This window comes from Sceloporus undulatus, chromosome 2, assembly GCF_019175285.1.
Source record: "Sceloporus undulatus isolate JIND9_A2432 ecotype Alabama chromosome 2, SceUnd_v1.1, whole genome shotgun sequence".
NCBI lineage: Eukaryota > Metazoa > Chordata > Lepidosauria > Squamata > Phrynosomatidae > Sceloporus > Sceloporus undulatus.
Genome location: NC_056523.1, coordinates 136,149,588 through 136,176,199, shown reverse-complemented (window position 1 = coordinate 136,176,199; position 26,612 = coordinate 136,149,588). Strand labels below are relative to the sequence as shown.

At 39.9% G+C, this 26,612-nt stretch overlaps 1 protein-coding gene across 1 annotated transcript in view; it reads right to left on the bottom strand.

The window, feature by feature from the left end:
* Positions 1–25,457, bottom strand: part of MXRA7 (matrix remodeling associated 7) — a 56,030-nt gene extending 30,573 nt beyond the window's left edge. The window contains exons 1-4 of the mRNA XM_042447550.1: positions 25,414–25,457; positions 25,097–25,162; positions 22,547–22,634; positions 19,184–19,244 (exon numbers count right to left, since the gene is read on the bottom strand). Of these exons, the coding sequence (XP_042303484.1) occupies positions 19,184–19,244; positions 22,547–22,634; positions 25,097–25,162; positions 25,414–25,457 (259 nt within the window). The remainder of the gene's footprint in view (positions 1–19,183; positions 19,245–22,546; positions 22,635–25,096; positions 25,163–25,413) is intronic.
* Between the last annotated feature and the right edge of the window lie 1,155 nt (positions 25,458–26,612).

The following is a 26,612-nucleotide window of genomic DNA, read 5'->3' as shown; positions in this document are numbered from 1 at the left end:
GGACTATGGAGAAATGCTGGCACATTGTTGGGAGCTCCAAAGGGGCACAAGTTGCTCTTAGTGTGGGCAGAGGAGTAGGGAAATGTCTGCTCTATGTACAGACTTTAATGGTAACCATGCTCTTTATGTCATGGCTGTAAAGCAAGTGGAGCTGCTTGTTCAGCATTGTGATCTGCCACTCATTATGTGACTGAGGCCCACAGCTAATTTGTATATGCTAATGTCATCCCATCAGCAACGTAATGACATCCTGTCAGCAATTTGCATCTCATTTAGAAGAACACAGAACTACCAAAGAGGCCTGTGTGATATATGTTAGCCTGAAATTATCCTATCACCCTTCATTAAAGCTCCAAGCAGTGCCTGACTTTGGAGTAGGTAGGAGGCAGATGTGATGGAAAATACTTGGTTGCTGCCTAGCAACAACCTAGGCTCCCTTGCCTGCAGCTGTTTGGAGCTGTAGGAAAGCCTGATTGCCAAAAGAAGAAAGGCCCCTCATTGTGAGGTATCAAACTAATCTTAAGATTTTGCTTTAACAAATGGATTGATTAATTAACCCATTGGGGCATGGATTAGCAATGAATCAGGAATAGTGATCAGTATATAGAGAGATCTTGTAGCACGTTTGAGACTAAGTAAAAGAAAGAAGTCAGCAGCATGAGCTTTTGTAGATTTAAGTCTGCTTCCACAGATGCATTTCATGGAGTGGAAAGCCAGGAACACACCTTTCCACTTCACCAAATGCATCTGTGGAAGTAGACATAAGTCTATAAAAGCTCATGCTGCCAACTTCTTTCTTTCAGTTAGTCTCAAAGGTGCTACAAGAGCTCTCTACATATTGATTCTACAGATTAATATGGCTATAGCTTTCAATTCTACAAGGAATAGTGATGACTAGACTCCTATCCCAAAAGTAATGGTGCTCAAGCTTTGCCTTATTTGGTGCTGGCCCTATCATTAGGTAGAATGTAACTGATGTCTCAGGCTGCAGACTCCTGATGTCATGGAAGGACATCAAATTGGTCAGTTACCCAGTTAGCTATTACTCTAGTTTCACTTGCAGGCGGGAAGTGATGCTTGTGCCACTGCCACCGCCCCTCCAATGTGGCAAAACAACTTACCCGGTATTAGACACCTAAGTGGATGGAGGGTACCATTTGCTGATGTGTCTGAGGCAAGGGCCAGTCCTGGCCTTATCATTGCCCTCTGATCCTCAGTTCAAACCATCTTTTTTAAAAACAACAACCAAAAAAAAAAAAAACCCTTTCCTCAAAAAGCCCATATGTGTGATCTACATATGCATACCTCTGTCATGCCCCTGAAGTTTTGTCATGCTCTCCATTTTATTTGCTGAAAAAATCATAATTACTAATGTGATCAATTCAGCTCCCAGATACTGGACTATATTATTTGATTTCTTCCCCATAAAATTTCCTTGCTTGTCTATATGTCAGTGAGATATGTTCAAAGGCAAATCTAATGGCCTGCTTAGTTTCAATCTTTGAAAACAGATTTGAGGCACAAGAAGGGAGGAACAACCAACCTCACAGCATACATTTTCTGGGACTAAGAACAAAGAACTCCCACCCCCACTAGTGGAGAAAGTATGAGGTTTGGGCCTGGATAAAAGCAAATGGCTTTCAGGAAACGGGGGATTTCATCTTTGGGTCTAATACAAGGAAAGAATAGCAGTCTTCATTGACAATGGCATCTAGTCAATGCCAAGGAGTTATTCTGTATCTCCAATCCAGTTTAGACTAAAAGCGGCTATAGTCCTGATGTGATTCTTTATGCAATGTGGTCCACAGTCTTCCTGTATATACCATGTCAATTAAAAAAAAAACCAAAAAACAGCAAGCTCTTCTTTGATTAACATGATGGTGTTTAAAGTTTTGCTTAGAAAAGGAATAGAATTGTCTGTAGCTGTGACTGAATGGCAGCCAAACAAGCTGATTATATACAGGAATAAAAAAGAATCCCAACAATTTTCAGTTGATTTTCTCCTCTACATTATACACATAAATATATAACCAGGATTAAGCCAGAAAGAACCACTGGAACTACTACAAGATTTTTTCTGAAGTATGTCCACATATTTAAATCAGTCCCTTTTCTTTTTAATCCCAGTGTGCTAAAATGAATCCCTTAGATTTTAACTACATATCCAGAGGGAAACATCAGCTAAAAAGACCAGGTACAAGCTTGTTTGTACAACTGGAACAAAAAAGGAAAAAGTAACACCACCTATATTAATTTCCTTCCCACATGCCAAATGCTTTCAGTACAGCCAGCAGCCACAGTCACCCCAAACACCAAAGCCCTTGCTTGGCTCAGAAGCATCAAGAAATTCAGCTTCATCATTAAATTCTCATTTCCTCTCACAGAAAAACCAATGCTCTTCCCTGACTATAGCAAGAATATAAGTCTGATTGACCAGAAGCTCACAGAATTATCACAAGCTATCAAGAGAGGTTGAAAAAGGATTTTAACAGGTCACTGATCTTGAAGTCCCTTCACTGAATGCCTATGAGACCAATTCCAGCATCTATTGATATCAATCAGTTGTACCAATGTCACTGACAAACTACAAAAGTAAACCAGATGATTTAAAACATTGCTTTTCTGTCAGGTATGAGTTCCAGTGTTTATGTTGCCAAAATGGCACCATTCATACGCAATGGTGAGATATCAGCGATCTTGGAGAACTCCAAGATTTGTGGAAGTATGAAAGATATTTAGGATTTTTTTTCTAAATAAAGTATATGTGAGGAGGCAGTCTTGGGGAAGGTAAGATATAGTACTGTATCTCACAAGCAGAGTAATTACTATTTACAAGCATGTGATGAGCAATAATCAGTCCAACCCTCATTGAGAATCTAGCAGTCTGACTTACAAATACAGTCAGCCCTTCTTATACACAGATTTTTTATACATGGATTCAAGCATACACAGTTTGAAAATGTTCAAAAAAAGTATAAATTTCAAACATCAAACCTTGATTTTCCATTTTTTATAAGGGACACCATTTTGCTATGTCATTATATTTAATGGGACTTCAGCATCCATGGATTTTGTTATCCATAGGGGATCTTGGAACCAAACCCCAGCGTATAACAAGGGTCCACTGTACTAAAGGCTTCATAACATCTTGTGGTGAGAAGCTGTATAAGATCTGCTCTTTAAACATGAAGAAGAGAGAGAACTGTAGACTTCAAAATGGAGGATGAACAAACTCAAACTAACTGCAGACTAAGGCCCTGTACACACCGGCCATTCAGGCTGGCATGGGGGCAGAGTCAGGGCATAGGGTCATCATGACACATGCACAACTCTGCCCCCAGGGTGCCCTGATGCCGCGCACCGCTGCACATGTGCGCAGCATCAAGGCGCTCCTCTAGTACTGCATCCATACGATGCAGCACCGAAGGAGAGCCATATAGCTGTGACAATGCAGCTATGGCACCCTTTTGAGGGTGCAAAAAGGAGCCGCTTTTTGTGCCTCCTTTTTGCACCCTCAAAAGGCTAGATTGGGGCCATGGTGTGAGGTTGCCATGGCCTCAATCCGGCTAGGGGCTGTATGTACAGCTCCCAACTGATGCAGGAAGAGAGAAGGTGTTCATAAGACCAACAGAAAATGACATGAATATGCACTGTGCCTAAATCCATAGGGGGATATGCAAACCAGCAGCTAGGAAATAAAGGCAGGCCAAGATTGCTTTTGCTTACACCCAACAGCCAGGGAATTTTGGCCACTGTTTTGGATGACAGAAAAGAAAATAACGGGTGGGAGGGCACAGCCGAGTAAAAGAGTGTACCTCAGACTGCAATGCTTTATTACAAGAGAGTGCTATTTCAAACAGGAAAGCTAAAGCAATACATAAAGTCCTGTCTGGATCGAAAGGACCTAGAAACTGTAGTACACGCACTGGTAACCTCTCATTTGGATTTCTGTAATGCGTTCTACATGGGGCTATCTTTGTATCAGGTTCGGAAGCTTCAGTTGGTTCAAAATGCTGCAGCCAGATTGGTCAAGGATACAGCTAGGTCGGATCATATAACCCCTGTGTTAAAATCTCTTCACTGGCTGCCAATTCGCTTCCGGTCCCAATACAAAGTGTTGGTTATTACCTTTAAAGCCCTACATGGCCTGGGCCCGAGTTACTTGAGGGAACGCCTCTCCCTATATAATCCACCCCGCACCCTTAGAACAACGGGGAAACTCCTACTTGAACATCCTAAGATGAGACTGGCAACAACCCACCAAAGAGCTTACACAGCGACAGCGCCTACTCTTTGGAACGCTCTCCCGGAAGAGATCCGTTCTAGTGGTACACTGGAAGCCTTTAAAAAGGCTTTAAAAACCTATCTCTTCCAGCAAGCATACCCTCCTGACTCTTTATAGAGAAATATTCCCCAATTAGATTAAGATACTTGATAGCCTATAGTTTTGACCATTTAATTTCTTATTTCAGATAATTGTATTGAATATTTATGATTGTAATTGAATGTTTTAACTGTTTTTATACTGTATTATGACGTTTGTCATAGTTTTACCTGATGTGAACCGCTTTGATCTCGAGGAAAAGCAGTATATAAATAAATAGTTTGTTAGTTATTTATTATTATAAGCAGTAGCAACAGCAAAAACACACAGTGAGTGGATTTGCAATAGCTGATTGCTCAATAATGACCTCTTCAACTTTTTTCTGTAATGGTAGCAGGAGGATGGGATGAAGCTAGACAGGAATGCAAGCAGAAGCAGTTACGCCTTCTCTTACTTGAATAGCACCTAGAAGTGACAAAATTCAGAGGAGGAGACCTTGGCCTTCCTGGCTGGGATGTCTGTCTCCTCTGGGGTCCTCCCTCCCCATCCTCTGCTGAAGGAGCTGAGGAAAGGAAGAGAGACTGCTGCAGCATTTACTAATCCCTATGTACTCATTTCTCTAGTCAGGCTCCCCACCTCCATCCATTTGGGTATAAAAGCAGTAGTTTTAAAGCACTCCTTTTAAATTTGTGCTTCATGTCACATTTAGTCAAAGCTCAGAAAAATTAGTTGTGGGGACTATGACTCTCTGAATCCTCCAACTAGCATGGCAATTTTGGCTGAGGAATTCTTGGACTTGTCATCTCCAAAAGTGACATTTCCAAGTACTGCTTCCTTTAGTTCCTGGGTATTCACTACTGATGCACAACTGGGCAGAATAGGGAGGAATTCTAACACTTTGAGATCCAGGTAATAAGTGAGTTAGGGCAAGGGATCTCTTCCAAAATATAGAACACTCCCAATCCCAATTCTGTTTGCCATTCTGTCAAAATGATTTCACTTAGGTTTCAAATAAAAATAAAAGGACACAACCTTGAGAGTGACCAATCTATATGGAAGCAGTATGAGTTGCTTCAAACGCTAGTATATTTTCACTGAACAAATCTTATAATCTATATGGCCAACCTTGTACAGTGGGCCCTTGGTATTCACTGAATTTGGTTCCAGGATCCTCCATGGATAACAAAATCAGTGGATGCTTAAGCCCTATTAAATGCAGTGGCATAGTAAAATGGTGTCCCTTATATAAAATGGTAAAATCAAGGTTTGCTGTTTGGAATTTATACATTTTTTCAATATTTTTAAACTATAGATGCTTGAATCTGTGGATAAAAAATCTGTGGAGACAGAGGACTGCCTGTAACTTAAATCCCTGTTCCTCTTTCTTCTAGACTTTCCTTCCCATGAGAGAGCTCTCCCTTTTCAAAGTAATAGACATATTTTCTCCATTTACCTCTCCTTACACAGTATACAGTTGATATTATCCATACACAAATATAAGGTATTCTAAACATTGCAAATAAAGCCTTTGATAGACTTGTTCATCTGAACTAAGCTGGGAAGAAAAACAAGCACAGAAAACCCTTGCTTCCACTCAACTCCAGGAATCCCCCCCCTTGAATTCTGGATTCGCTACAAAGTATGTAAAAATAATGGAATGACTAAACAAGCAGCTGAACAAGAACTATCATTTTAAAAGGCATTCACTCACTGCATTACTCACTGCCTTGTTCTCACCCACCCCACTCAGAATCCACAAGATGCCATGAAACTCTGCTTTGAATGGTCATTTTCTCCCTTTCAGTCATTTCCAGCCTTACCAATAATGATAATTTCTTCAAAACTAAACCCTTTCCCCACTGAAGCTCCTTGCAATCCAATTTTATGCAGATCTCCTCTGATGTATTTCCACTTAGTTGAATGGGATTTCCTAGCATAGAAGGCCTTGGAGCCTTTGTTGGGCTTTTTGTTTTTGTGACTCTGCCACCTGATTGAAGGATCCTTGTGAATTGCATAATGCTACTTTTTAAAAGGAAAGTGAAGGAGGAATGAAGGATGCTTTGGTGGGTACTCTTCTGCAGTTTCATTTAGGACTGTAGTTATGTAGACAGAACAGTCGGAAAATAGTAGATGATCTACACAGCTTTCATTTTGATTATTCAGCATGCAAAACCAGTGGTAAATTCAAAACAATCCTATTATGTGCAATCCATAAAAAAGTACATTGGCTCTTATATCTGGACAGTCTCATTTATTTTGGAGAGAGGAGCTCACCTTGAGAACAAACACATTGGTTAAAGTGATATTTTGGTCACACCAGCTAGAACTAGAAAAGAAAGCTAAACTTAAACCATGTTGACGCTAAAGTGACTAACACTTATAGCATCTACTGATTGATTGCCCATCTATTTTTGTATCCCCTGCAAAAGAAACTGATGATATGAAGACACACTTTATTCCTGAATGTCACTGCCACCTTCCAGAACTCAGAGGTTAAAGGTTCCTTACATTATGATCACAATAACTCTGTCAGGTAAATAAGGCTGAGAGGGAGCGAGTGACCAGCATTCCAACCACTGTACCACACTAGCTCAGCAACAGGTAAGAAAGAAAATAGTGAGAAGACAAGCAGAAAGTTGAGAATAGAAACAGGAGTCATGCTATAATATTAGACTCTCTTAGACAAAAGGCAGGGGTGCAGGGAGAGAGGGAGGCATCCATTTATAACTGAGAAATGCTTAGAATCATGAATGCTTCAGGCATGTACACAAAATGCATTAGTGAGGTACAAAAATTTGCTGGCTAACCACTTAAGTAATACATGGTTGCTGGAGGCTTCACCTTTCTGGCCTCACCAGTTCTATTAATAATCCTGAATTATATAATATTTTTCTCAGGGGCAGGGAGGAATATATCCACTGATAGAACTGGAACACTAAAACCTTTCATGTAAGTGTTTTCTATGTCTACTTTTTATTAGAGCCCCTGGACACCCTCTGTTTCTGCTGCCCGAATATAGGAGAGATTGCTTCATTTGTGTCTTAGGATAATGTTTTCCCAACCCTTTTCTTTAATGTCACATTCCAGGAATCAGTGGTAGACACAGTGACAAAGAATATCTTCCTCACTTTCATTTAGTAGAACATACTAACATGCACAAGCAGAAGGCAGGTGGGGGGCAACTGGTGACCCTCCAGATGTTTTTGAACTGCAGATCCCATAGTTTCTCATCTTGCTAGCTATGCTGGGGAAGGGTGATGCAAATTGCAGGTCAAAACACCTGCATGTCCTCTTTGTCTACTTTGGCCTAATATAATCTGAGGACTGGGGACCTGTACTTTCCAGAGCTGATTTATTTATATGCTTTATATCCCATCTTTCTTTCAGAATTGGGCATGCCAATATGCAATTTCAGGAAATGCATATATTCCTCATGCTTGAAACTTGCTGAAGGAAACTGAAGCAACAGCCAACCATCATTCATTCCTCATCCCCACAGCTGTTCTCCCTCAGCCCCTTGAAAACCAACTATCTAAGTCTCAATGAAGAGAAATGATTCTGTACTCCTGCCAGCAACTTGCATGGCTGCCTGTCTCTAGTGACTGCCTCGCTCTTAAAAACCTGACCCTCACCGTCATCATGATCTCTTTATGCACAGACTTACAACCCTTTCCCTCTTGATAATTGCCCCCTTTTTCTTTAAAAGCAGCCTGGCAGAAGAAATTTAACTGCCAATGCTTTTCTCCTGTTAATGTCTCCTGCTGAGATTTTTTTTTTCATCTATCTTGCCAAGCCTGTTAAATTCACTCTTATACATAACTATGAAAGGCACTGCAACCCAGTGTCACGTTGCATCAGGAAAGCAACTTTCTTTACTCCTGGATTTCCATTACCACACTATCCTATCCAAGGACTATAGGCAATATGCAGCAGGGGTGGGGAACCTGAAACCCCTGGTTGCTGCTACACTGCAGGATTAATATAATTTGACACTACTTTAACTGTCATGGTTCCATCTTGTGGAATTTTGGGATTTGTAGTTTATTTTGGCACCAGAGCTCTCTGACAGAGGAGGCTAAACAGCTTACAGAACTACAAATCCCAGAATTCCAGAGCACTGAGCCATGGCACTTAAAGCAGTGTCAAACTGCCCTAATTCTGCTGTGTAGATGTGGCCCTGAAACACACACACACACATCTACATCCTGGTGTGAATTAACTACAACGCCTATAATTTCTCACCCTTATATAGGCTGGCAGAGCTAGATGGGGAACTGAAGTCCATGAACATCTGGAAGGCCACAGCTTCCCTGGCCTTGTGCTGGGGACAAACAGTAGGGGAACAAACAACCTAACAAAGTGTTTCTCCTGCAAAATGATTAGGTAAACTGTAGAGTTTGTAGGTCTACATCAGGATTACTATTTAAACTAGAGCTGTGGACTGAAGGCATAGGTTGCAGCCGACCAGTGAGTCACGGCTGTGGGGATGGTGAATCCATTTTGGATTTTATGCCCTTTCTTCCTGCAGCTGTTCTGAATTGGACAGGTGACCTCTTGGCACTGAATCTCTGTTGGGTATTGTTATTATTAGTCTTTATTTGTATTCTGACTTCTTCCCACAACTGGGCGGTTTATAAATTAAAATATGATTCAGTTAATCATATGACCAGTAATTCTCCCCCCCATTATCCTGCCCCATTGTCTTGCCGACTTGTTATTGTTATTTTATTGTTTTTATCGTACTGCTTTTAATGTATTTTATCTTGGTTGTATAATTGTATTGTTACTCCTTGTTGTTCACCGCCCTGATTTTTTAGAAGGGCGGTATATAAATAAAATTTTATTATTATTATTATTATTAAAATATTTTTAAAATCAACATTAAAATTGAATCAAACTACCAACAACATACACCTAAAATGATAAAGCTGTTATAAAAGGTCAGTTAAAACAATAAAAACTGTATAGCATAGTTTCAAAAATCCTTTCTTTAGAAGCCTCAATTGCTAAGAAGCCTGTTGGAACAAAAATGTATTTGCCTGCTGACTGATGTAGGCAAGGAGGGAGCCATTCTAGTTTTCCTAGCAAGGGAGTTCCAAAGTCTAGGAGCAGCCACTGAGAAGGCCCTATCTGGCATCACCACTAGTTATGCCTGTGAAGTAGGGAGACTATGGCGGGTTACAGACCGCCGAAAAGCGGCGGTCTGGCTCCACCTCCGCTTGCAGCGTCCGGGAACCACAGCCTTTAAACCGCGCAGCTCCCGGATGCTGCAGAGGAGCGTGTAAATCACGCTCCTTCTCAGGCCCTGGAAGAGACACCGCGAGGCGCTAGTCGCGTGCTCCGGCATCATTTCTGGGGCGTGACATCCGCTACATCAAGATGGTGGCAGCCATGTGGAACGGCCGCTGCCATTTTGTGCACGCAGAGCATACTAGGGTTAGGGGGGTGCGGAAGCACCGCCCCTTCCTAACCCTAGTACATGCTCGTCGCATACTATATGGCGGTTTGTAACCCGCCAATGAGAAAATACTTTCTTGGGGATCTCAGGGCCCATGCAGGCTCATACAGGGAGACATAGCACATTATTACATTCTGTTGCCACAATTGTGTTAATGAAAGGAACTGGATACACACCAGTTTGGGAGCAGTGCTGGTTGCACATGTCTTCAGTTGTGGGGCTCTGGCTGTTGCTGCCGTGGATGGTCTCTTTCCCACACTGCTCCTTAACCCAGCCTCCCTACCCTGTATGCTTTTCATTTTTAAAATTTATCTTTTTTTAACACAATTTAGCAACTACGACAATGTGATTTAGCTGAGGACAGAGAAAAGAAAAGAAAGTGTAAAAAGAAGCAAGTCACTCTGCTTGGGACTAGCGAAGGGGAGAGGGAGAGAGGAGGAGACTGAAACCCCATGACCATCCAATCCCAAATTACAGCTGGCAACTTTATCGCATGGGAGGGCTAATGCAACAACAGTGCAATTGACAGCTATTGATGGGATTTGCCCATCAATCAAAAGGTGAGCCACAATCACGGGTGGACTACAGAGAAGCTACAATTCAGTCACAACATCGTCTGATAAGGTTATGACATAGATGCTACTATCCTGCTTCTATTCCACTTTTTCAGCCTTGTGTGATAATTTTCACAGGCTGGACCTAAATCATTTAGGGCTTTACTGGCAATAGCTAGCACTTTGAATTACACAGGTCATAAAACTGAATATAGTTTTGCCAGTCCCACAGCATGAGGTCTATTGGCTACCATTGCAGCAGCCTTGCTGAAGCTAGGCAAGTACAAACATGACCACTTCTGAAATAGATCTCCAACTATCATTATGCAGACTATTCTAAGTTCGCAGCATACATATAGATTAAAGAAAGGTACAATCCTGGATGTATGTTTTTCCTTAGGGAAAGAGAATATAATTCAATAGGAGGAGCACAAGCACTAATATCACCAGGTTTGGTTTTGGTTTTATTTGATCACTTTGCAGGTGAAACTAAGGACCTTCACTTGAGGAGGTCCTGGGGAACTGCTGACAGTAAGCAGACAATATTGAATTGGAGGGATAATATAACTTTTATCCAGTATAAACCAGTTTCTTACGCTTTTTAAAAATTGGCTGTTCTCCTATGCCTTTAACAAGTAAATAATTTCCTGATACAGAAGTAAAATGACAGAAAAGAATTCACTGTCTTAGTCTTTGCATCAGGCCACTATTAAGGACACAGCCAATGGGCCAATAAATAAGGCAGTGCTACACCTCCACCTCCCCGATAAATGATTTGCTACGTGAGCTTCACCGAATGTTATGCGTGATGTGCCTCTGTCTTTATAAAACAGGGATAATGCTCCCTCTATCTTTTGGACATGATGTGTGAGGATTAATGATTGTTTATAAGTATTATAAGCATAATCCTCCTGAGCCAATAGGATTGTGGCTGTGACATGGGGCCTCAAGGGACAGCAGGAAAGTGGGACAAGGTAGTACAGCTCCCATCTGCATCCTTCTCTTTTTACTGGAAAAAAAGGCTGTTTATCAATGGAGAGGTAGAAACTAGGAGCGGGCAGGGGAATGGAGTTTTTTTTAGCTTTGGCTCTTTCTGACTAGGACCATAGATGTACCTCAGACAGTGTCAAAGGCAAAGTGTTATGCTTAGGCCAAGTATGTGAACTGTGCAGCCCTCTGGATGTTGTTGAACTGCCCTAGCCAATTTAATGGTGTGGAATGCACACCAGCAGTATTCAAGATCTATCCATTGCCAGATTCCCATCCCTGGCTTAGACAGAAAAGCCATCACTTCAGGTAGAAACCACTAATCACTTTCCAGATTTTGTTGGACTATAATTCCCAACCCCTGACCAGTGGCCATGCTGGCTATGGCCAATAGGTGTTGGAGTCCAAAAACATCTGGCAGACTACAGGTTTCCCACAGCTTATTGTCTCTCAAACAAATCTACTTCAGTGTTGTTAGCCAAACAGGATGAAGAAATACTCATGTGTGCCATCATAAACTCTAGAGGAAGGGTGAGAAGCTAAACAACTAAAAATGTTAATAGATCTTCTCCACTGACTGAAGCTACAAGCTGAATTGTAAAACACCACCATACCCCCTCAGATAATTATATATTTCTCTCTCTCCAGAAAGGTGGTGCAGAACTGTTAAAAATGCATTACCACATGCATTACTTCTCCAGCTACACAAGAACAGGATGCTGGGATTAAGGTTGCCACCTCTAAAACAAATAAACAATGCCAACAGAGCATTGCCTGAACTATAAACTGAATTGCAGAAATCAGCAGAGGTGAAGTTTCCAAGGCACAATCACCTTCTATTTTTATATATAACACCAATGTCAAAGGAACACATACATGGGCCAGTTCAAAGGTTTGCAACCTTAATTGGGATACAGGAATTCAAGCCTTTGTGGGTTGATCACTGTTTAAAATACAATGTTTGCTCATTTCCATATGTTTTCTGTTCGTATAACCTCAAACTAGTCAATGAATCATTTTCTATTAACCAGCTAATCACTTAAACATTGCTTTTCTAGGCTTGGCATGCTGCTCTGGGATTGACCTTTAAAGAAGTTATAAAGAAGAGTGGAATCCAGTTATTAAAGATATGAGTAAGAACTGGGGAGAAATAGTAGTTCTAGGATTTGAAGAATAGTGGTTATATACAACAAGTAGAAGTGGCTTTTTTAGTAGTAATTACTTTAATAATAAGTTTGAAGTGTTTTATACTTGACTTAGAGGAAGTAAAACTATCAATTATAACCAATTATAACCAAGATGGCAAGTTCCAACTCATACGTATTCCCCTTTTCTATGTTAGTTAGTGTTTTAGTTTGTAGTTATTAGTATTGCCTTTTATTTTGTACCTGTATATATAATTTACACCTGAATGTTGTTTTATATTATGAAAATTTTGTGTTAGTTTGTTTCTTTTTTTAAAAGATGTTATAAAGCAAGAGGGAGGGAAAAGTAGAAACTAGATTTGTCTTGAATGGCCGTGAATATATATATATATATATAGAGAGAGAGAGAGAGAGAGAGAGAGAGAAGAGCTTGGAAGAATTACTTTTGAGACTGCAATTCCCAGAATTCCCCAGCCAACAGACCATGCTGGCTGGAAGAGTCTAATAGTTGTATTTCCCAAAATGTAGCTTTTCTAAGCTTTGATATTGAGAGTGAGCCAGGCTACAAACCTGTCTTTAAAATATTACAATTTCAAAATGGAAAGGTGCAAATTTGTTCCCTAGTGAGATATACCTTAGCAATATACTATCACTGGAGGCCCATGACTAAACTGTGTATTCCTTATGTTGCTGAATATGATTTATATAAATTTGCTCAGAACTTTTATGCATGTGGTTGGTGGGTGTATATGTGTGTATGTGTGAGCCTTCAAATTGCCTGTTGACTTATGTTGACCCCATTAATTTCATAGTGTTTTCTTAGACAAGGAATACTCCTCAGAGGATGTCAACCCCAAATAGATGGGTTCACTATTACTATTATTGTTGTTGTATGCCTTCAAGTTGTTCCAACTTAGGGCAACCCTAAGGTGACCCTTTTGTGCCCCCCCCCTTTGGCAACACCATTTAGTATTCTTCTTAAAATATTTATTGTTCAACTTTTTTTTTTTAAAAAAAAGGAGCTGTATTTATCTGAAAGTGATTCTGTATTGGCTTGGATCTGTCAATGCTAGCTACACTGGAGAAAGGACCTTTGGATTTAGCTCTTAGATTTGGATACTCAGAAATCATGGAAGGTGGAAACTGAGCTATTATGCTATTGTACTTTCTTGAATAATCCATATTCTTTAGTCTTTTAAACAAATTTTTCTCTGCCAGTGTGAAAGCTAATTTAAAATATAACACAATTCTCTGGACTCCACGAATAAAAGCCCTGTGGAGTGACAAAGTTCCTAGCTCGAAAGTTTTTTGGATACAGATCCCCCCCCCCTTTAAACTAGTATAGATGTTGTGAGTAATAATCCCTTGGCCATGGGAGATCGACACATCTCTTTTCATGCATCTCAGAGCTAAACTAAGAGATGGGGTGAGATGATTTTGTAGAGGATCTACTGCTAAATCAAAAGCGCCCCCTCCCCCCCAGATCACGATGCATGGGGCAGATTATATTGGCCAGGAAGCAATGTCTCCTTATTTCTCTCCCCTCTTTCTTCTTTCATTCCCTTTACAATCAATAATCCAGGGTTGCCATGAACCCGTTCTGGTATATTTTAGGGCCTTTTGAAATATGTGTGTGCGTGTTCATGGAATAAGAGGTTTTGGGATTTTAGGAACAATAATCTCCTCTGGATTCTTATTTTTTAGGGCCACCTGTTTCAAACTGCTAAATTTGCAAGAGCCACACTGCCAGCCCCTGCCACATCATGTTGACTTCTCCTGGCAAAGGAATGTCCACAACATTCATTGGTCCCTCAGTTCCTCACAGTGAAAGCTAAGAATAGTTCCCTTTAGAAGTGCAACACATAACAAACAACTATTATCCACATTCTTGCTCAATTAAATTCAGCAGAACAGTGGCTCAATATTTCCACTTCAAACCTTTTGGTTCCTAACCTTGGATTATTTGATGTTACTGGACTTCAGCTCTCAGAATCCCTCCCACATCCATTGGCCATACTGGCTAGGTTTTCTGGGAGCTGTAGTCCAACAACATCTGGGAAACCAAGTTTGGGAGTCACTGATCTAGGAGATCTTGTGAAAGACCTGCTTTAGGATCTCAGAGGAGTTTCTTGCTACGTTTATGTCCTGAAGAGATGGACTCTGAACTGAGATATTCCACATAGTCTTTATACATTGGTTGGCAGTTCTTACTCATATACATTTATTTGTCCATTTATTGTACATCTAGTAGTCGATTACGTGTTAGGCTTAGCAAATAGTCTTGCATCCTTTGTAGTTTTAAGGCATTAGCAACCTATGTTGTTATGCACTTTCATATTTCCAACTTACAGTGATGCTAAGGTGTATCGTGGAGGATTTCTTGGCAAGATTTGTTCAGAGGGGAGTTTGCCTTTGCCCTCCTCTGAGGCTGAAAGGGTGTAACTAGTCCAAGGCCAGCCAGTGGAAAGAATTCGAACCCTGGTCTCCCAGTGTCCTAGTGTAACACCGAAACCACTACAACATGTTGGTTCTCACCAGCAACCTACGCCACCCTTATATTCCTTTTCTCCTTAGCTATTATCACTCCCTTACTGAGGGCAGGGGGATCTGCAAGTGTTCACTGACAAATGCTGGCAACTGTGTCTTGCCCTTTGTTCTTCTGCTACAACTGAAAAGATTTAAGAGCTCAGTAATAATCAGCAGGAGGAAGTTGCCTGCCTTTTGAGTCTCAGCTGCTTGGAGGTAAGCAGCTAATCCTCTGCCTTCCCCCAGGAGGGATATGGCAGCAGCGTCAGTGCCCAAGCCTGCTTCATCAGAGGCCATATTTATAGGAAGTGACAGCCATGCCCTAGTCCTCCTTCATCAGAGCTCAGGATTGTCCTATATCTGGGCTCAGACTCTGCAGCGCACACAGAGAAAAAGCAGGTTGGCTCTGAGGCAGACACTGAGGGGAACACCTAGTCCACTGTGTTCCTTGTTCCTCTACATTTCTGCTGCCTCTGGTAGGAGAAGTGGGGACTAGAAATATAAAATGAAAGCTCCCTGGCCTTTCACATTTGTGGTTGGCTTGCAGGGAGAGGAGGCCTGAGAGGGGGAGAAAAGTGTTAAATTTGTCAAGGTCTCATTATAAACGCCACAGTTCTTTTTCAGCTCCCTTCCACTGCATCATAAAGAGTGGCTTTACAGTACAGCTGACTACGACATCAGACAATCCCACTTCCATTCATTTATTCATTTACAGAGGGGGGTGTGTGTGTGTGTATGAGAAAAAAAGGGGGCTGTTTAATCTAACTGCCCAGAGGTCTTCTCCTGTAGAATTTTCCTCCCCCATTTAAATATTATTGATTAACTTCCCCACAATGTGCTGCACAATCTCAATAAAAGAAAGGGAGGTGGAAGCCCCACATTTTCAAAAATCTGTCAACTTCTGAATGAATGAATTAAATATTTATTTATATCCCGCCTCTTCCATTTTGGGGATTGTACATAAAAATCAAACATTAAAACCCACAAAAACCCTGCCTAACCCTCCCCCCCCAATTTAAAATTACATAGTAGGACACAGTTAAAATATATAACAACACATCACACTTATTGCACAATCCACGATGAAAGAGGTGTGGAAAAGGTTCAATTGGTTCTGGGCAATTTTCAGTCTGGCCTGCCAGAAGAGAAGGGTTTTAGTCACCTTTTTGAAAGCCTCCAGCGAGGATAGTTGTTGAATTTCTTCTGGCAGGTCATTCCAAATTTTTGGGGCGGTGGCCAAGAAAGATCTCCGGTGGCGCAGTGGTTAAATGCCTGTACTGCAGCCATTCACTCAAAACCACAAGGTTGCGAGTTCAAGACCAGCAAAAGGGCCCAAGCTCGACTCAGGCTTGCATCCTTCCGAGGTCGTTAAAATGAGTACCCAGACTGTTGGGGGCAAATTAGCTTACTTGCTAATTAGCTTACTTGCTGTTCACCGCTATGATCTTTGGAATAGCGGTATATAAATAAAACAAATTATTATTATTATTAAGAACGATGATCAACTTAATAGAATATTGTGAAACAACTCAGAAAAAAAGGCAGTAGTAATTTTTTTAGATGCCGAAAAGGCCTTTGATAAGGTCAACTGGGATTTTATGATAGAGATAACAAAAATGATGAACTTTGGTGATAAGTTCATAAATTGGATACAGATTATCTATAAAACCCAATCAGCACAAATAATTGTAAACAGCGAAAAAACCCAAATATTGCCAAAAAACCCAAATATTGTCAAAGACAGGGTTGCCTGCTTTTCCCTTTATTGTTTATTTTGATGACAGAAACTCTAATTAACCAAATAAGAAATGACAACCAAATTCAAGGGGCCCAAATTAAAGGCCAAAAATACAAAATAAGAGTGTATGCTGATGATCTGGTGATCAATTTAGAAGAGCCCATTGAAAATATTAACAAAATAATGGATAATCCAGAATTTTGGAATTTATGCAGAGTTCAAAATTAATAAAACCAAATCAACCATAATAACTCTGAATATGTAAAAAACTTAAAAAATAAAAAAGAAGGTAATGAACTACAAGAAAAGTCTGGATTCCAAATATGCAGAAAGGTGAAATATCTTGGCATAACACTGTCTAAAAAGAATTCTGAATTCTTCAACAACAATTATGCAGTCTTATGGAAGAAAATAATAATTTTTAAAAAATGGACAGCTGAACTAGTCTAAAGTTAGCACTTGAGGGTAGAATATCATCGGTCAAGATGAACATCTTGCCAAAAATAATGTTTCTTTTTCAAAATCTGTTGATCCTAATTAACAACAAATCCCCCAAGCTATGAGAGACTACCATATCGAAATTCATGAGGGCTGGAAAAAAGCCATGAATAAAGTGGAAAATAATGAAGGATGCCAAAGGATGAGGCAGGTTAGGAATTCCAGATCTGAAGATATATCCTCATTCCTGTGCTATGACTGGATTCAAAATTGGATAACATTTAAAGACGAAAAAACATTAAATCTGGAAGGATTTAACAAAAGATATGGTTGGCACAGATATCTATTCTATAATAAGGCAAATATCAATTAAGAATCCAATGATCATATAATTAGAAGATCACTGTTAAGAGTGTGGTATAAAGTCAAACAAAAAATCTACAGCAAATTACTGAATTGGTTGTCACCACAAGCAGCATTGATGATGGGTCAAACAACACAACAAAAAGGATGTTTAAATTAAGAAGATCTGCTGAATTGGGAAGAAGGGATTCCAAGACTGAAATCGAATCAGAAATTGGAAGAAGACGGCTACACTTGTTACTGATTTACATACTGCCAACTAAAGGAAAGATTTAAAATGAACCTCAAATTAGATGGGGGTTAATAAAAGAAGAACAGAACAAGATGAGAACTTGTTGGGACCCCAAAAATCTATTATACCTAAACTTTACAAATTTTTATTGAAGATTGAAATGGAATGTGAGACTGTTAAAGATTGCACTATCAGATGGACAAAAAATATTGGTCATCCTATCCAAATGGAAAGCTGAGAAAGAGCCTGGGGCCGAGATTTAAAATTTACACTTTGCATGGTACATAGATGGTACCTAACCCCTAATAAACTGGGAAAAATTCAACAATATGAAAAAGGAAAATGTTGGAAATGTGGTATAAATGAAGGGACACTATATCATGTTTGGTAGACATATTCAGCAGCAAAGGAATTTTGAAAAGAAATCCACAGGACACTACCATTAATAATCCAAATAATAATTAAAATGACACCTGAATGCTTTTTATTAAATATAGTAGGAGGAAGAGAAGAAAGGCAACACCTAAAATGTATTTTATACTCAGTTTCAGCTGTAAGATTGAAAGAAAATAGAATTCCTACAGTTGACAAATGGCTTACTTAGGAAATGTCTAGACATGGTGGAAATGGACAAGATGACAGTGTCATTGAATGACAAGTCCAATAAAGAAAGGGATAAAGACTGGGAATTACTCCTAAACAAAACTGAATTTAGGAGCTATTAGTGAGTTGAAAGCTGGCCCAGGAATCAATTGGACAAATAATAAAATAAAAGACAATTGAAGTTCAAACATTAACTATCAATGTGTTTAACAATTAAACTAGATAATAATTTCAAAGCCTAAATTAATTAATAAACACAGACAGGTAAAGGTTTTTACTATACTAATATGATGTAAAGTGTATTAAAATTTATTTGAATGCTGCACAGTTTACAAATATCCAAACAATAACAAGAATATGTGGATGAACACTTAAGAATAATATTTGTATATGATGTACTCATAATCCAAACTAAGAATACAGTGTAAAACAAAGGGGGGATTAATTTGGGGTGGGGGAAGAGAGCTGAAAATATGTTATGAAATAGAATTGTAGATGCACACAAAGTTATATAACTGTCAGTAATGAGGTATAGCTCTCCTATTTCTTATAAATATGTGTTTATGTATTGTTTTTATTAATGAAATAATAAATAAATAAAATTGGTTTTTGTTTTCCACAACTGTAAATCAAACTAAAATTGCCCCATTATTGCTATTACAAATTATAGTAATTATGAACTTTACAGAAAAGAAATAAGAACAGCCCTTTTGCTGAAAAACATTCAAAATGAGAGTAAATTATGTTCTTTGTACCAGCCGTGAAGGCTTTCATCTTTGATCTTTAACCCTCTAATTATTATGCCAGAAACTTACCATCTTCATTCTCAGGTTCTTTCACCACTAGCTTCCCATTTTCTGATTCCTGATCTTCCTCCTGAAACAGAGGAATTAAACATAAAACCAAGGCCAGCCTAAGTCATTTTGCTGTCTGAGCAATAATTTCCTCCCTGTCTCCAGCCCCACTCACACAAGTCAAATTGTATAATACCTGAAATCGCCCAAGTTATTTTGACAGAAAATCTCACATGCACCTCTCCCCACCTCTTACCATAAAAATAATAAATTAAATAGCTACCAATCAAAAGCTAACATGCTTCCCCCTCATGACACTTAAAATCTGCTGACTGAGGCAGATGCCTAGCTGTCTAATGAAAGGGTTGGCTTCACACAAAACTGCTGCAAAGGAAGACGCTCTCTTAAACAAAGCCACAAAGGAATTATAGACATAATAAACAGAATTTTAGCTCAGTCTTAGGAAAAAGCATTCCACATGAAATGAGTTTGGAATTCATGTACACTTTCCTTCCCACTGCTCTTGTAAGCAATAGAGGGGGAGAGACAATTTAAAGCATCATTAATGTATAATAGAATCTCATTTAAACATACCCTCAGGACATACCTACTATTTCTTAAAACAGAACAACAGGAAGGACTAGGTTTAGGATTTTAAAAAGACATCTGAATTTTTTGGGGGGGTTGGGAGGAGCGCACATCTTTATATTCCATATATTCTTACATGGGAAAAAATGAAGTATGAGGTTTTTTGTTTTAATTACTCTAAGATTAATGCAAAACCTTCATTGTTTACCATGTATATTCAGTTTTAAAATGGCTTTCACCATCTCCTTGTGTACACACATGCATCCTGAGTAGGGTTGCCATAACCTGGCAGCCCCCGTGACAATCACGGTCCCGGTCCTGGTCCGGTTTGGGCCCCCACCCATGTCTTGTTCCCGGTTTGGGGGCCTGCTCTGGCCATTGCCACTGCTGCTAATGCGGCTGCTGCGGCGCGAACCCAACTCCTCCTCTGGCTCCGCCTTCTTCCTCTTCCTCGGCGGCAGAAGCGCCACTGCCACCGCACCCCCACTGTGAGGGCTTGCGCGCCGCCCAGGCCTCAGCAAGGACCAGTGGCAGCGTGCGCGCCTGCCCCACTTTCCTCCGTGCGAGCGCGCCCGCCCCGGTTCCCTCCATGCGCGCGCGCCTGCCCTGCTTCCCTCCGCGCGCGTGTGCCAGCCATCATAAGGAGGAGGAGGGGGGAGAAGGAGCCAGGAGCCGGAGGAAGGGTGCCTGAAGGCCAGGGCAGAATTGGGCTAGAGGAGGAGGAGGAGGAGGAGGAGGAGGAGGAGGAGGGAAGCTGAGTCAGTGGCCATTAGGTCTGCCTTGGTATTTTGGGGTTTTTTAATTATATTTAAAAATATAAAATACTTATTTTATTTAATTGTTTTAAATTTTTATTGCTTTTTATTTTTTATTTTATTAATTTTTTATTATTGCTTGTTTTTGTTTTATTTTATTAATTTTATTATTGCTTGTTTTTGTTTTATTTTATTAATTTTATTATTGCTTGTTTTTGTTTTATTTTATTAATTTTTATTATTGCTTGTTTTTTATTTTATTACATTAATTTTTATTATCAAATATATACACCCCTGCCTTGTTTTTTATTTATGTTTTCATTATTTTTTATTATTAAATATATGCAAGTGCATTTTTGTGCATTTATGGCGCTTTGAATGCTAACAAGTCTGCCTTTCTTGGCCAATTATAGTGGTGGTGATGATGATATCAACAAGCCTCTGAGGCACGGCCAATGTAACTTGCTGTGATTTTTACAAACTCATGTGCAGTGAAGAAAAACCACAGTCCCTTGCCCAAGTACACACTTCTGAGAAGTACAGTTGAACCCGAGGGCAAGTCCATTTCTGCCATCTGTCTAGGAATAATGCCAAAATGTCCTCCATTTTGATCATGCCTAAAAACATGCATTTATATTAACATTAAAAAAAAAACCTCAATTTTTTGCGCGTCCTCCATTTTTATAAAAATGTGTCCTACATTTGAAAATGTTGCCCTACATTTGTCCTACATTTGTCCCGGTTTGGAGGTCCTCACTTATGGCAACCCTAGGTCTGTCCAACGTATACATAGAATATAATTTAGTACTTGTGTCCAAAATGTAGCAGGAGAATTGACCTTATAAACTTAATTGTAAGTCGACCACATGTATAAGTCGAAGGTAGGTTTGGGGGCCAGATGTATGGATTTCGATATGACCCATGGATAAGTCGAGGGTAAAACCTAGGGGTATGTAACAAAGGATCTAAAGGATGAAGCAAATGAAAACAATGCCACAGAACTTACAAAATCCAAACAGGCATAACTTTTTGTGCTCACACTGAAGACTGGATAAATGAGAGAGTAGAGTGGGGTCAATGCTTCTAGGACAGATTACACTCTTGCTTTTCATCAGGGGATGTTTTTTTTAAGAGTTAATGCACAGTACTTACATTGATCCATGGATAAATCAACTCAAAGTTTTTTGGGTCATCTTTTGACTAAAATTTCTAGACTTACACATGAGTATATACATTAACTAGATGACCACAGGAAAATAGGAAGATTTTCATGAGCCTATTTTATTTACACTTGACCCATATTCAGTGGCAGCACAACAGTTTGCTTACAAAAGACCTCAGGTTCACTTCCCAGCAAATCCAACCAGTGACTGGATGGCAGGTGGGCAGGCAGTGGAAGCTCCAATTTCATGTGTTAAAAAGCTATTGTGGTGAGCACAATACTAGTTTAGATAAAACCACTGGCTGTTCTCACTCCATGGGAAACTGTGTATTATTTTTACTGCAATTGTTTTTACTGTAGAAATTTTATTATCCACTTTTCATAAAAACTTTACTTGTAGTAATTTTAGCCATTTTAGGTACATCATATTACATAAATTTTCTATTTTGTATTTTACTTCAATGTACAAAATTTAATGCTCGTGGCTATAAAGTTACAGAAATCTGGAGTTTGGAAACTCACGTTTTGGGCTTTAGTTTCCAGTGCTGTTCAACTACAGATTCCAGAATCCCCTACTATTGGCCATTCTAGCAGTACACATCCAAGAACATCTAGGGAACGCTCATGCTAGATATCCCCCCATGGGATTCCCAGGAATCTTCAGAAAATACTGTGGCAATGTATAACAGATTTGCTACGTTAACGACTTACAGATTAGTTTCCTGTTTGCCCTAATCGTTAATGGAAAAGCTGATGGATGACAGCATCCCACATAGTCAAAGTATTAGTGCTTCACCATATATATGCATATATGCAGCTGTGCACCACACACATTTGCTCCTTGTACATACGCATGCAGGCATGTATGTACACACTTACTTTTCCATTAGCACATAGGTGCCAGAATGCGTAACACCATGGCAGTAAGCAGCCGCACACATTCACTCTCTGTGGCTCTGCTGGGTCCCTGGAGAGGAGCGGAACAGCCAGTCAGATTCCAGATGGTGTGGGGGTTTCTCTCCTCTGCCCTGGCTTGTCTCATCTTCTATGTTTGATTCAATGGGACAGGGCCTTTACAACTGCTACCATTTTGCTCTGTTTGTAGAAGACAGTGCACATACAGAGGAAGAGCCACTGGAGGCTGCCAGCCTCAATTAGAGAGACAGAGTCAAGATGGAGAAGAGACAAAGGGAGTTAATACTGATGTCAGGACCACATTCCTTTATCGGGAGCATGCAGGAAAATGGGTAGGGGGGAGGAAAACAGGAATAATCTCCCTTGGGGAAAAGGCTTGGGAACTGAAAAAGTGCTTTTACAAAAACCAGAGATTCGCTGTCTTAGTACCCCAGAGGCCAGATCTGGATGAATGGTGTCATCAGTGAAGAATGTGTGTTATTCTGCCCTGCATTTTGTATTCTCTGGTTCCTGACTCATTAACCAGACACATGCCCTGCATTACCACCTCCTACACATACATCTATTTTAGTTTGTGTTTCCAAAAATGGAAGCTCAGTTCTTCATTCATCTCTTTCCCAGACCATATTTAAGGCTGCAGGTAGGGAGACAGGAAGTGTGTAAGCCAGCAAGCTGGGTTTTCTAATGCATAGTTCTGGGAAGAGTGCCCAAGTCAAGATGGCTTGGCCCAGGACTCCTGTGCAGTAAGGGATGCACTAGACCAATGAAATGCTTTATCTGTATATGGGGGGTTATTATTCTGATGTTCTGGCTGCAGTAGCTTGCAGCTTCAACCAACATTAAACTGATAGACTTTCATCCATGTTCAGCTAATAAAATGTTTGTTTTTTCATCTCATTGACTTATACATTAGGGATGGGAATCATACCACCCTCCAGATGTTGTTACACTGCTACTTCCAGGAGTCCTATCCTCCAGCATAGCCACTGGTGAAGAAATGCTGGGAGTTGTAATCCAACGAGCAGGGCATGATTCCCATCCCTATTTTGCATTTCTATTATCCCTCTTTTTTGGTGCATCTGTTTGTTTGATTGTGTTCTGAGAAAGGTAGAGAAATGTGAATGAAAACTATGAGAATGTAACAGCACAATGCTATGTACGTCTACACAGACATAAGTCCTGTAAAATTCAGTGGAATGTACTCCCAGCTAGTGTATGGCAGCATAGGGAAACCTCTGGCCTTCCATATATTTTGACCAACAGCTCCCATAATCTTTTACCACTCACCCAGCAGAATGGAGTTGATAGGAATTGTAAACCAAAACATCCTTCTGGAATTGCAGATTTAGTGAGTGGTCCCTTTGCATCCCACCAGCTTGCTCTTCAGATATGGCAGGTACTGATAAAATTAGAGCACTCTGGCTTATTTTATATAGCTTTTACTAATGTGAATAACAATTTTAAGGCATTATACAAAAAACAGAGAGTTGGACAGACAGACAAGGAGAGTGCCACAAAGAAACAGTTTTACTGGGATTAACTCTATTTCACAGAATGCATTTTGCCTTTTGCTGTCTTGTAGTCAAAGTGCTTGGATTTTTTCTAAAACTGGAAAGACAGGAATGCATTGATTTTATTTATTTATTTATTTCCTTTCTTCCTTCTTTTCATTTTTGCTCCACACCACACCTCAGATTAATTTCTTATGTGTGAAAACTATTCTTTCTGTTCCTGTTCTCAGTGCCTTCTGATTGTAATACTCTATTAATAAATAACAGCAAATACAGCATCTGTGGTCAAGTTCTACATCTTTCATGCTGCAAAATATTACACTTCAACTACATGGAAAGGTGGCGTTAACAAAAAAAAAGTAGGGAGGGCCAGAGGGCTGCATGCAACAACTGCAAAACAGATGTGCACATTTCCCCTAATTAGCCAATTCTGCAAAAAGAGCATTAGTCTGCCACTGTACCTTATGTGGCTCTCCCCCAAGCAGGATAAAAAAGCCCTTGGTTTCACTGCTGAGATTGCACATTTTAGAAACAGAAGCCCTACACTGTCCCCCGCCTTCACTGGGTCAGATCCCAGGGCTTATTCCTTAAAAATAAAAAAATAAACAGATGAGATGGTACAATAGGGACAGATTATTTAAATTAGGCTTTTGTCAATTTACATGCAGCTACTGTTAGCTGAAGACGAGAGGGCAGATTGAAATGCTTGTTGAAGCGGTTGTTACTAGCTTGGGTTCATTCCAGTCATTATTTGTGGTATTGAGACAATTCTGCATGAAGCGTGTTCTGTTCTGGAACTAGGTGTAGTTCCAGGCCTCTGCAAGAGGTGCCGAGCAGTGATATGTGTTACTGCTACAACTAAGCTTTATTAGTACACAGCAGAGAGGTAGTCCAGTCATTTTTACTGATGAAGTCCACCATCCCCTCACATCCAGTGGTAGAACTGGGCCCCTAACCAACTAATTCTACTCAGATATCTCCAGCTGATAATCAAATTACTCACTGCTGGCTATATGGGGCCGTTGGACTGAGTTGCACCCCCTCCAGGACAAGGCAAATGGGAGATGGACTTCCACAGGTTATATAATGTAGAGATAAAGAAAAAAATTAAGCCTGACATATCTCCTCCATCTCAAAGCCATGAGAACTATGTAAGCAAGTTAGTAAGAAGGAAAAATTTCCTCCCCCAGTCTGTTCTCAGCATTCATATCTTTTCCCACTATCACACAAGGCGTGAAGAATACAAATTAGCCTTTACTGTGTAGTGACAGCAGTTAATGTTTGGTCATGATGCCAGCTAGGACTCTTAAACCTATCTACCTGTCACCAGAGGCCCAACTTGCTACAAGCTGCTTCTTTGCCATTCACACTGCTGAAAATCCTTCTGTTCACACGAAAAGATGTTGGCTCTATAGCATATGTCTTTGAAGTCAACAAAGTGGGTGTCATGTTGTGAGTCCCACCAACCTGAGAGGTTGGACTGATGAGTACATATGACATATTTGACTCTGGAACAGCAGCTTGACTGCAGAATTGCCCCTCAAGAGAAGCCAGCCTAGCTCCATCCCTACTAGGTGTCTAGTGGGGAGCCCAAACTGTTATGATTCCATACGGCTATTGGCTTTTCAAACTGATTTTAAAATTGGTTTTTAAAAGTTGTTCTTACGGTAATCTATTTTTAAAGCAAGGCCAGTCCAGTTCTCCAGGTCCAAAGGATGTACCTTTGGCCCATCACCCACATTTTAAAGAATTCTGAAAAAAGGCGCAAGACCTAGAATTAAAAGTGCTATATTGAAAGACTCAAAAGAAAAAGGGGGTTTTGCACTACCTGATTTGCAAGTACGGTATATTTTTGGGCATGTAGTTTAATGTGGCTGCAAAACTGGGTGAAACAAGATAATGAAGAAATATTAGGCATGGAAAGCACACAACTCAGGTTTGGATGGCATGCATATCTAAGTTATAATCAGTTAGAAAAAAACAAGGATTTTAACAATCATCCCATCAGAAAATCCTTATTGCAGTCTTGTGTGAAATTGAAAAAAATGTTCTATTTTAAAATTCCTATTTGGACGTCAACTCAGGAAGCCTTCTTTGGTAGGTGGCTATTAGGAGATAAGAACAATTGGCTTACTTATCAAGATTGCATAAAGGAAAACCAACCAGGAATTATGGTAATAAAACCCAGGGAGGAGCTAAAGAAAGAGGGGCATGACTTAAATTGGTTTAATTATTATCAGATTAGAAACAAGTTCTTAGAGGATAGTAGGATGACGGGAATAGAAGAGAAACGTAATGAATTGGATGAATTGTTTTGGCAGCCCGACAAGAAAAAAGTATCTAAATTTTATAAGCTAATATTAAATCGTAAATTAGAGCAGGAAGCAATCAAAGAGTATATGCCCAAATGGGCTCAAGATCTAGGGAAGACAATTAATTTAAATGAATGGCAAAATGCTTGGAAGAAAACACAAGATTTTACAATAGCCCAAGAACCGAAAGAAAACTTACTGAAAATA